Genomic DNA, 12,771 nt, shown 5'->3' on the forward strand with positions numbered 1-12,771 from the left:
GTGTTATGGTTGCTATACCTCAAAGTTTCCAAACTTCGAGGAAGAGCTTTGTAGGAGCAGCTGCCCTGAGATGTTCATGTCACCATGTGAAAAGAGTATTTGAAATACAAAATGTGTATTACCAGTCAGCAGAAACAATGAACTCCAACACAGCAGATGGTTTTCATTAGCCAAATGTTGGGGAGGAGGATGATCTGGTGTTTTATTTGTTTTCTCAGTGGGAATTTTCTTATTTGGCAGCTTAACAAAATTCTACACAGTGATTAGGGTAATTTTTTGTTTGTTTTCTCTGTTACTGAGCAGTAGCAGTGTCAAGATACAGTAATCACTGTGTCAAAGATTTCTTGGCACAAAGGGATAATATTTGCTAACACCATCTTTTCCTACTTATTAATATCCAGCTACTGAAAATTCAAGACAAAAGAAAACCAAAAGTGACTATAATTTTCCCTTTTCAAAATTACATTATTTTTGATAATATGCTACCTTCAAATAGTAATTTTTTTTTTTAATATTATGAAGTGCACCTTTTTCAGTTAATTGAAAAGTAGTTTATGTAAGAGCTGTACAGGTACTGGTATTAATAACTGATAGCATTAAGAAAGCCAAGCCAGTGTGTCTGTGGGGAAACTCCTGTAGTGAACAGTTTCAAAGTATCCTAGATTTTATAGGATATCTGACCTCTTATGTCTGCAATCCTGTAAATAATCATCTGTTATTACTACAAAGGAAGTACTAACGATGTGAAAGATTTTCTCCCAGGTTGTTTTTGGTTTTGTTTTTTTGGGAAAGATGCTTAGTCTATGAGTAATTAATTACTCCTCAATCAGAGATAATTTTTTTGATTCCCAAGGAAGTGATGGGTTGTAAAATGGGCATTTTGGCCTGTTTATCATTTCATCTCAATTGGCTGCAGAAGCACATTCATGAGTAATTGTCACTGACTTTGCAAGGTACAAGCCTGAAACTGTTATTCCCAAAGTCAAAGAAAAACTATTGAAACTTATGAGAATAAAGTCAACTTTTCCTCATGTGCAGTTCTTGTTTCTGGTCACATGCCAACCTTAGCAATAGATAGAAATCCCTGTATTGAGTCAACATGGATGTGAAATTTATTGCTCTGTTCCCATTGTTTCTTTGTGCTGTCCACATCGTAAGTGCCTTGTCCTGATATTCCTCTGACTGGTACTACCTTCCCTTTCCAAACCCTGGAACCCCCACTGGTAACAACATTGATGGTTCTTTAGCAGATGTGTTTCTTACTTGTTTTTGTGGCGTACTCAATGTTGTTTCTTCTGTATGTATATTGTTTTGATTGTTCTGTTTCCTTTTCCAAAAAGGGGGGTTCAAAATCAAAGATGTATAGAAATACTGTTTTGCAATGGTTTTTTATTTGACACTCATACTCCTTGCCATTTCACTGCGAGTCACAAAAGTCTTGAAAGTGCAATGTTTTTCTCTTTTGGAGAGACTTGTTTTACTTATACGAAGTACAAATCTTAAGATATTAAGTTTACAATTAGATTATTTTTCTTTTTTTCCCTCTTTCACGAAAGCTCTATTTTAATGTTCAATTCTTTAATATTTTATCATGACTTTCTTTCATTTCTCTGTAAGTTCACAGAAGCCTTATTTTAATAAAATGCAATTTTAAAATGAGACAGTAGGTCTTAAAGGACTTTTACCAATCTGAGAGGTAGATGTGATAACTAGCTGTAGGTAGATAACTAGCTGTATTGTGGGTTTACATTAGGGCTATTATCTGCCATTGATAATGTGGAATTAATAAATGAGCTTTTGGCATTCTGCAACCTAGTCACACTTAAAGTTGACGCTTAAATTGTGTGTAACCCACTGTAGCCTACATTGGAGAAGTGTCTTTCACCTTCATAAAACTATTTGAATCAGTGAATTCATTTAAAAGGGAACTTAAATAACTTCAGAGAATTTCACTCACTGAGGAAACAAGTGCATTTCTTACTTGAATTAGACTGTTGAGAAGTCAAAGACATGCTGCATTAACAAACCAACCCAATACTGTCTGGATCTTGTGATAAGAATAAATTTACTTGCTTTATCATGGACAGATTTGCTCTTGCTTCACAGACATCACAAAAGAGTCCTGTTCCCATTTGAAAGATGAAAGTATTTTTATATTTCTGTAATATGTACTATCTAACCCATGTTTCTGAGTAGCAATAGAAGTCAAATCTTTTCCACTGAGGATTTAAAAAATAAAATCAAGAAAGGCAGGGAGAATCATTGAACTTTGATACATGCACTTTCAAGTAAAAAAACTCCATGCATTTATTTTTCATTGAATTTTATTTTTTGTTTCCTACATGATACCTCTGTTCCTGTATATCACAAACTGCCAGTTTTGCAAAGCTACAGGCTTAAAGCCTTTGTGTGTACAGCCATACCATTTACATACAGCATGAGCAATGGCAGCATTTTAACATCTAAACAAGCATTTGCCAGAATATATCTAATATCAACAGAAATTAAAGAACGTTTCTTCATAACAACCTAAATCATACTACATGTAGCGTGTATGTTTGTAAGTAATTCTTTGCAAATCTTTATGTGAACTGGCATGAATTTGTGTGCACAGCAGCAAAGGTTGCTTTCCTGAATTGTATAGAAAGAAATGGGTCTCCATTTCAGTTCTGTAGTTGCCAGTGAGGCACCACTTGTAATCAGTAAGTAAAATCTGAAAATGGAAATTCCTGTCCATACGAACATTGGTTTTAGTCTGATTTTGATCAGGTGTAAAAATTGAAAACCAGGATATTGTAAATCTTAGTGTGGCCAGATGGTTTGAGATACGCTTTTTTTGCCTAATTGTAAAATATGTAAAAATATTTCTTCCATTTATTTAAAAATAAAAGGAACAGACCTTTCGGCTTTTATGCAATGATGCACCTAAACACCTTCAGATTTGAAGAATTTTTGAGCACAATAACTTTTGTTCAAGTTGTGATTTATTTACAATGGAGCTAATTAAAAGACCGTCCAGGCCCTTCCAATAATAAGAATGAAATCTATTTAATAAAAATTCATGAAATCCTGTGATTGTACTAAAAGCCAGGATCTGTATAATATTTTAACTTGAGAATTGTTTTCTTTCTTGTCCTGGAATCTTACTTCTAAGAGAGCAAGAAAAATAGCGATCAAAAAGATTAAACTGTAACTTATTCTGTGGTCTTATTCCTACAAATGGCTATGATTCAGTGGTGCCTTAATACACAAAAAATAGATGATTGGGCCTTTCATGGGCTTGATTTTTCCAAACAAGTTTCCTGAGGAGTTATTTTATAAAAACATTGCCATTTCAGTTCAAGCTACAGGCATTACATGTGTGATACAGGCTTCACCCAGTATTTGGCTTTCTGTAATTCTTATTTTTGCACCTAGTTCAACAGAGCATGTGACCCCACATGGAACTTTAAGCATGACAGGAGTTCAATTAGATCGAAACGAAGAAAGTAACTTATCCTGAGAAATCCTCTCTACTATTGTATTTGACCAGCAGCGTATGAAACTCTTGTGCAGGACTTAACCTGCATGTAATGTTGAATAATATATTTTAAGAGCCCAGGCACATTCTTTTTTTGCTTTCTTGGGCATATATTGCATGTATACCTTCATCAGCACTGACAGAAACTGTGATTTATTTTTCATTGTTTAATTAACTGAAAAGATTTTCAGTCTCCTGTGACTGAAAAACTATGTGCCTTGTATTTTCAGTGGAGAAAAATTTCATGGAAAGTCATTCAAAGTATTTAACTCATTTTTGGAGAAACAGTTGGGTATTTTTGTGACTGTCCTAAGTCCATATCTAGAGTTATGAGGAAAAGCATCTTATCTTTCCCATCTCTCAAGAGATTATGTTGGCACATGCCTTAGTGATATATACTCTTAACGCTAAACATGGTCTTGAGGGCAACAGAAAAGCATGAAATTTTGTACTTTAAAATATTCATATTAGTTTTCAAAAAGCTTTTGATTCATATTCCTAATGTACTGCTGATTCTCACTTTAAAATTCAGTCTGTGGACTGATTAGTCCATTAGCTTGAAATTATAATTGCTCATGACTTTATGTAAAGTTAAACTTCTGATCATGTCTATACTCCAAATTGTACTAAATACTGTTTAGATTTCAGCTAGCTAGTATGAAGAAAAATAACTTTATCATAGCCAAATCCAGCCCAAACAGTAATAATCTAATTCTAATAATGTAGTAATCTGTAAGTGTGGATACTATAATTAGAATTATCTACCAGTAGAACAGCATGGAAGTAATTGTTGATTTAACTAAGGTATCTAATTTTTTTTTTATGCCTTTACTCACTTTTCTGGTCTCCTATTCACAGACTAAAGGTCTTGTTTTTGTAAAGCCTAAATTATATTCCCTCAAAGAAAAGTTCTTTCAAACTGTTTAGCAGTTTGCATGCATTTATATCTCCCTCCTTTTCTTGTTCACAAATATTGCTTGTTATATATTCAAATTATATGTATTCTTGAATAGTGGAAGTTTTTGTGACTTCCATCTTTGCATATGTAGTGAAAATACTTCCCCAAGGTTCTACATGGGAATTTTCTTACTTTTTGTAGGTGGCCTTTACTGCTTTAACACCTATATTATTGTCCTCGTGTGTCATTTTATAAGCTGTTTTCCCCAGTTGTGATTGTTTTCCTGGGTGAATTGTTATTTCTCCTCTTCACATGTCCCTGTACAAAGTTAACTGTATGTATTGATATACTTGAAATAAAGATGTTTTAACGGTGGGCTTTTTAGTATACTGTTTCCTGTGGGGGAAAAAAATGGCTTGAAGCTTTATGCATTTGGATATTAGTTATTTAACAAAAAAAATTAACTGAAGGGCCTAATTCAATAAAGCATTTTGGCATTTGGTCTTAATTAATTAAAAATGTATTGCTTTATTTTGTCAAAGGAGACATGTCCACTTTGTGCAGACACTCTTAGCTGCAGACAGGTACTAAATCCTCAAATATTTCAGTCTAAATGGTGCTTGAGAGTCCCCACAGCTGTAAATTTCTTGGGTTGTTTTAGAATATTTTACAATCAAATAGTTTATTTGAGGAGTGACTTTCATAGCCTTTTGATTAAATCTCATTCTGTATTTTAAGTACCTTCTTTTGTGATGAATTGGGACCAAATTGGTCCAACCCTAACCTTTGTATGTGACACAGCCTCCATGCCCAGTGAAGTCAAACAAGAATTTAGATCGGGGATTATTTGTAAAATGTTGCCAAGCTCATGCTGCCATATTTATAAATCAAAAGTTAAGTTTTGTAGTTGTTTTTTTTTTTTTTTTTTTTAAATAACCAAATACCTATCTGCCAAGCACAAGTCATAGGTGCTTCAGATAGACTGGTGGTTATAAATTTTCTCTCCCCTTCTCTCTTTCTTAATATAAATTCTGGAGATTTTCTTCAGGGGCTGTGGGGTGTTACTTGGCAGACTGATAACCTGCTTCTGTCTGGCCTTTCTGCAGGAGAAAAGGTGATGCAGGATGATGAGTTCACCTGTGACCTCTTCCGCTTCCTTCAGTTGCTTTGTGAAGGACACAATTCAGGTTTGTGGGCAGGCTGCCAGTCAACAAAATCAAGGTGACGAGAAATGATGATAAAAGCTCTTAATTCTTGAAGGTTTGGCAGCCTTCATAAAATACTATGAAAGGTGGAATAGCCACTAGACTGTACAGGAAGGGAAAATCTTTAAGTGGAATTAAGTTGCTATTATTTTTTAACAGTCCTAATTTTGTAGATAAGATAATTGTTTCCAAAACTATGAGTTTTGTATCTTGACGTACTAGGAAAGTTAAATTTACACAGGGAAATGTTCGTGGTTTATAACTTCTAGACATGAAAGATTCAGAGGAGTATATAAGAAGAAGTTGTATTTATTGTCCCTTGGCATGTGTCTGCTTTCTGGTTCGCATTATTTCCCATGAATGTCAGTTAGAATTGTGTGTGAGGTTACAATGTACACAATAACTTCTTGAAGAAGTAATGTGTCTTTTAAATATAAAAGAATACATTAAACATGCATAATTTAAGTGTATTTTTATCATTAAGTATATTTCCCTGTGTTCTCTCTGTCATTCTCAGGGAATGAAATGAGAAAAAAAGGGATATTTTTCCTTTTTAGGCATTAGACATATTTCTGACTTAGTCATCAGGATTTGTATTTTACAAATGTGATTTAATTTTACTTAACAAAACGTATTCTGAGTATAATTACATTGATATTGATGTAGTTCTAGTCATAAATAGATTGAAGTAAGACCAAGTTAAGTTTTACAGGTGAAATATATAAAGAAGGTTCTGGCTTCAGAAGTTCACTGGTATGTGATCTCTGCAATAAGATGTTAAAACTCTTACAATTGTTTATTGACAAAAAGAAAAAAAAGATAAGAAAACCCAATCCATGCCTCTAAGATAAATTTTTCTAGATCATCCTAAATCAGAATTAATTTTCAGAAGTAGTTTTAAAACTTAGATAAATTTAAATTGAACTTCTATTTGAATTTTTAGATTTTCAGAATTACCTGAGAACTCAAACTGGTAACAACACAACTGTTAATATTATCATTTCTACTGTGGATTACTTATTGAGAGTTCAGGTAAGTAATTTATATACTAAGTAAGTAGATGAAAATATGACTTCTATACAAGTTTTATTAGAGGAGCGCATTTATTTGTCATCACACTTATTCTGGTCCCTGTAGCCCAAACTGAGGAGAAAGGCTGAAATTCTCTACTGGCTGCAGTTCTTTAAGAATTGTTATTTTGTACTGGGAGAGTCAGAGGTAACATACATGTGACAGAGTGGTTCCAGCCTTCCTAGGCAGGAATGTGGTGGAGGTTGTTAACCTAGGGGAGCAGCAGGAGATGGGGACATGCTCGGTGTGTCCCTGAGCAGGGGTGCTGAATGAAACTACCCTGTGAGTGAGAAGCCTTTTGTATTGCTCAAGTTCAGTTTCAGCCAGCTGCTTTTTCATCCGTATTCTGATTTAGGCTGAGCACTGTCTGGTCTGTGAATGAATGCTCCATGTGCCGGCGTGGAGTGAAGCATAAGAACAGTGCATTTCCCAAAGAGGGGAAAAAAAGGCAAAAGGAAAAAAAAAACTGCAGAAGTCTAGATTAAAAACTTTTTCAATCATTTATTTTTAATTATCTCCCAAATTCTTTTAATACGAAAACATTTCATTGTCACGAGACAGTAGAAACTAATGAAAAAATTTTGTTTCTAGATTGCAGCATGTGAATGGTGCAAAAACATATTTTGTGATAAATGTTCATCATTTTTACCTGTATTTCTCTTCTTTCTGAAAATCATTGCACATAATATATTATGTTGCATTTTAAAAAAAAAAATATTTATCTAGTTAAGTTCCCTATAGCTATTCATTTATTTACTCTGAGAATTCCAGACATTGAAAATTCTTTTTCTTTTTTGGTTTACACTGCTGCTGCTATCAACTTTGCTTTCTATCTTTATGCATTCTGTAGAAGTTGTGGAGGCAATACAGTGATTTTCATTCCATTGCTTACTTTGTTGAAAATTTAATAAGCTTGCCTTTGGGGAAGATGGAGAGAGGAATCGTGCACACAAAGCAATATTTGCTCCCACTATTGACTAGGTGTCAAGCACACAGTGTAAAGAGGCATTGTTTAATGAACAGCATGCGGCATGGCAGTACTACTGAGCGCTTCTTTTCAGAATGCAGGTGGTTATATTTCTAAGATCAGATACCAGCTTGTCTAATTTTTAATTTATTTTATTTTGAGGTTTGCTGTGGGGTATTTAAGTAATTTCTTTCCTTGTGTTTGTTTTCCTATTGATTCCCTTGAGATGAAACTACAATTCTTGAAGTAGTACTTGAGAATTTCTGGGTGGTTCAAATAAAGCCTTTATAAACTAAATAATTTTCAGAACTAGAACTGTCTAATACTGTTTTTCTTATATTGATGAATATCCAGCTAGAGCCAGTTTGCCTACACAATCTCTTTGTGCTTGTCACAACTGTTTTTTCTTTAGGAATCCATCAGTGATTTCTATTGGTATTATTCTGGCAAGGATGTTATTGATGAACAAGGACAACGAAATTTTTCCAAAGCCATCCAGGTGGCAAAACAAGTTTTCAATACTCTCACAGAGTATATCCAGGTAAATTAATTTCATTAGAATGTTAGGAACTTGAAAGAAAATTTGTCATACATTTGGTGTGAAGATATAAAGTAGCTAGATATAACATAGAAATATAAGATGCATTTATTCATCAACATTATTTTAGTGCATTTCTTTATGTGTGAAGAAAAATATTCAAATATATGTACATACACCTGTCACTCCTCTTTTGCAGACTTATCAGTTTATTAAAATTTGCAATTATTAATGAATAATCATGTATGTAAGGTAGTAGACTTTTGTTTCTCATTTTGTTTAGGCTGCATCAGTGTTACCCACTTTAAAGCTTTTACCTTTAATCCACTGAGTAAACTAATATCAGTGCAGATCATAGCTGCTGTTTAGTCAATATAACATTAGATTGTATTTTCCATCAGGAATTAGGTTGTTTTAAGGCATCAATGCTATGTTTGAGATGATGAATTCACACTTCATATTTGAGAACTGTATAGAGATGCACTTGAGGTGAACTCAGGAATAAATGAGATTGGGATCAATTCTGTCAAAATGAAAATATGGCAGATCTTCCTGGATGTCTAAAGAATTCAGTGTCAGTTAGTTCTGTATTATCTGCTTGTGTAAATAAAGTGACAATATTAGAATTTGATTCTATATATAATAAGTAGGTTAGAGAGGATCTCGGACTGTTAGATGTCTATTACATTGGTTTCATTCAGATGAAAATAATTATTATGAACATACTATTTTATAGTTCATGATGATGAAATATGATGGAATAGCACTGAATAAAAATGAGAAGAGACAAATTGCAGACATTTCTGTCAATATATTTAATGTATACATATTTCTCAAATCACAAGTAGTGTTTTTTAGCTGGTAGAGATTTTATTTGTTATCCTTTGAGGCTTCAAAAGCTTTTGTGTTCCTGTTTTTCAGAAGTTAGAATTTTCTTTAAGTATTTTTTAGCTCTGTGCTCTATATAATATGCTGGGAGGAAAAATCAGGAAACTGATTCTCTAATTCCTTACGTGAATTTTGCATTAACCTCCCATAAGGTTTTTCCTAATTTGCAGAGCTACATAAGGAAGAAACAGCATGAAGATTTGTACCCCTTCAGCATTTATTGTTTAAAGTTGCAAACAGATACACACTTAGGGGTTCTGAATTAGTATATTGAGACTTGGCTAAAACAGGCAGAATGGTTATTAGGAATGGGCATTTTTTACCAGTCAGTGGTCTTGCTAAATACATAATTCTAGATATGTTTGATATTTCATAGCAATTTCTAAAGGACAACCCCAAACTATGCACTTATGTGTATTTTTTCCTGTTTTTGTTGAATTTCTTGCAAACAAACTTTGGTTTTTTATTTTCTTTGTTGTTGTGGTTTTTTGTTTTGGTTTGGTTTTTTTCTGAACAATAGGGGCCATGTACTGGGAATCAGCAAAGTCTGGCACACAGTAGGCTGTGGGATGCTGTGGTTGGTTTCCTTCATGTGTTTGCCCATATGCAGATGAAGCTGTCTCAGGTATCTTTTTCTTTTACTTTTTCCTTCATAAGTCACTAGCATTTTTGTAAAAGAGAAACAAACTTCAATATGTTTGAGTCATTAATAACAACTGTTGGTAGGAAAAAAATAAGACAGAGATGATAGAACACAATAAAATTGAGAGAGTAAGTTGCAAAACTAGAGCGGGTGTGAATAGCAGGCCTGTAGTTGGATCACTGGCCACAGGTAAAAAACAGATTAGATCAAACTGCAAACAAAGCATATCACTGATATTCAGAAAGAAATCTCAGTTCCAGTCTTTTGTAGCAAAATTCTCTCACAGTGTTTTCTGCAGTTCCCTTTTATGCAGTACCCATCATGTTCATTGATGGCTCCTGCACTGGTTCATCATTAGTAAACCCTAGTTCAACACATGTCTGCATCTAACCTTTTTCACTATTAGTAGACAGTAGTCAGACCTCATAATGGGTGAATTTCTTTTGGATGTGAGTACTCATTTCAGAAGCTGTAAAAATAGTGAAGGGGACTGGCACAGACAGAGTGTAAAAATTAGACGCAGGGAATCCTATCCTTAAGCAGTACATTTTTCAACTTCTTAAATTTTTAAAGGAATTACACATTTTAATTGAATGCACTGATTCTAATTTTTTTACATAATTTCATGTTTTTAGAGAAAAATGTCATACGCTTGTGAAAGTGCTAGTTATTAAGAAATACAGCTCTGAAATCTCTGAGGTTTTAAGATTTCATTGTTTGGCTCCGAAGGTGTTCATGTAAAAGTATTCTTTGCATAAATGAAAGTAGTCTTTCTCAGAATATTTTTTCTCCCCACCCTTGGAAGTTTATGGATGAAAGTAGGCTGCTTGCTTACACTTGTGGAGTTTGGGCTACAGGTACACTTCTCATTCTTTATGGCTAAATAGAAGTCTTCTTCCCACAAATGGCATCACAGTCAAACCTGATTTTCAAGAGAAATGCATTGAATTTTTCCTGAAGTGCATTTGAAAGTGCCTGTAGATACTGTTCTGGTTTTGAAACATCTTTGTTATTTTAAGAATTTTTAAATAGTCAGTATTTGGGTAGGCCACAGTGAAGGCTATTGTGCTTCCTTCCTGTTCCACTAAAGCAAACTGGAAAGAGGTGTTTAAGTAATTACTTACAGTGAGTCAAACACGTGGTAGCTATGTGTTGATTATGAAATACGATGTGGCTATTGGCAAGATTTCCTTTTACAGTTGTGACAAGTTTATAGTCTCAGCTGTGCCCAGAGTGGCTTCACAGCATCTTTGATTACTGAATCTAGAAAATAACAATCTCATCGTGCCTTTTCAAAGATAGCCCAGTAGTTTTTCACAGCAGGAGCTTGGACTTATTTGTGATGTTCTGTGGGATGACAGAAACACAGTCTACTCCAAGTGCTTCATTCCAAATGCATCACTTTAGTGATGGTGTCTTTCTCTTGCTTGGAGACCAAACGTTGGACTTTTGGAAACTTTTCATGGGGTCTAGCAGGAAATACCAGAATAGACATGGGCTCTTTATTTTGTTTATATTTATTACAAGAATATATTAATAAGTTTTTCAGATTCTGTTGAAATACCAGTTTTCAAAAGTGAGTGTGGCTAAGTGGAGTTATAAGGAATTGCCTTATGGTTTTTGTCTGTAAGAGGGGCCTACCTCTAAATACTTGAGTTAAATACTTCGGGTTTGTTATCAATCATGAGTTTCCAGAGCACTTTTGGAGAACATTTGAAACAGGATTTTAACAGTAAAAAATTAAATCAGTGTTTTGTTTGGGTTTTGCATTTTTTTTTTCTTTTTGCATTTCAATTCTTCTGTCTTGTACCAGGAAGCAACAATGTGATAATGGTAATACTTCTTAAGAATCTAGGGGAGAAAAAGAAAGTACAGTTTTCAGTCCAAATGAACAAAGATCATCTGGGTTGTAAATAACTTTTGTAGTTAAAAAGTTTTGTAATGAAAACTTTCAGGGCAAATCTGTCAAAAATATTCTTATTTCCAATTATGCAGTTTTCAATCCAAGATCCAAATTGTCATTGCTGAGGGTGGAGTGGGTGCTTTAGACAAAGTTTATTACAAAACCCATCTCTTTGAGTCTGAAGAACAGAAAGAACTCCTTTTTGTATTTAAACTCCTTCACAGAAAGGAGTTTCAAAGAAAGTAAACCGTTAGCTTCAGATTTTGTTAACAGTTTAAATTTAAGGAATTACAAAGGTGTGATTAAATCACAGTCCTGCAAGTTTTAATGGTGGAAGATCAGCTAAATTTGTAAAAGATGAATTACATATTATGAAAATGAACAGACAGTTCTTAACTGGAGTTACTTACTACACAGTATAAAAGCTAAAAAACACTGGTGAGCTTTAACACTAAATGTCCAAGCGCACTATATGAAAGCAATTCTGTTAAAGCAAGCCAGCAGAAGAAACATTATGTAGAGATTGATGAATATCACCACACTCCTTTTTGTGGTGTATTCCTCCTCTTTCTCTCAATCCTTGGATCCTTGGGAAGTAACTGTGGAGAGGTGTCCGAAATCCAGGATAGAAATGCGATGTATTTCAAGTTTGTGGAAGAATCTAACTGTATGAAAGTGGCCTGGGATTTTTATAGTGGAGAGAAGTTGGCTGGCAGTCATAGGCCTCTAGGACAGTTTAGCAGCTGATCTGTCAAGTCTGACTTCAAAGGGACAGATGTGTGTTTAAAGATGGTAAGCCAGGCTGGCCTTTTAGCATGTTCAATGCTAAAAAATACCACTGTGGTGCCACTGGTAGCTCACCACAGATGGCCTGCACTGCTTTGTCTCCTGACCAGGTTCCAGGCTAAGCAGATAAGCTTTTTCAGGGCAAAGCATCCTGCCACAGCCATAAAGTAACTTGAGTTTGTTGTACCACTCACTGAAGTCCAGCACTGTACAAGTGTTTGTTATCAGTGGCATGATGCAACAGTGTTTCACTGAGGAAGAAATTAATAGTTGAATAATTCTGTGCTGATAGACTCCAGGCAAGTGACATGGTAAATTCAGTGAACCCAATGAGATAAGAGGTGCCTAAAAA

At 34.3% G+C, this 12,771-nt stretch overlaps 1 protein-coding gene across 2 annotated transcripts in view; it reads left to right on the forward strand.

Moving 5' to 3' along the window:
- RYR2 (ryanodine receptor 2) overlaps positions 1-12,771 on the forward strand; it is a 376,644-nt gene that overhangs the window by 334,530 nt on the left and 29,343 nt on the right. For both annotated transcript variants that reach the window (XM_066178844.1, XM_066178845.1), the window contains 4 exons: positions 5,525-5,605; positions 6,567-6,655; positions 8,074-8,202; positions 9,608-9,712. In XM_066178844.1, the coding sequence (XP_066034941.1) occupies positions 5,525-5,605; positions 6,567-6,655; positions 8,074-8,202; positions 9,608-9,712 (404 nt within the window). The remainder of the gene's footprint in view (positions 1-5,524; positions 5,606-6,566; positions 6,656-8,073; positions 8,203-9,607; positions 9,713-12,771) is intronic.

The sequence above is a fragment of the Chamaea fasciata genome, unplaced genomic scaffold (genome assembly GCF_029207755.1).
Source record: "Chamaea fasciata isolate MVZ Bird 193981 ecotype frontalis unplaced genomic scaffold, bChaFas1.0.hap1 SCAF_3, whole genome shotgun sequence".
Lineage (NCBI taxonomy): Eukaryota > Metazoa > Chordata > Aves > Passeriformes > Sylviidae > Chamaea > Chamaea fasciata.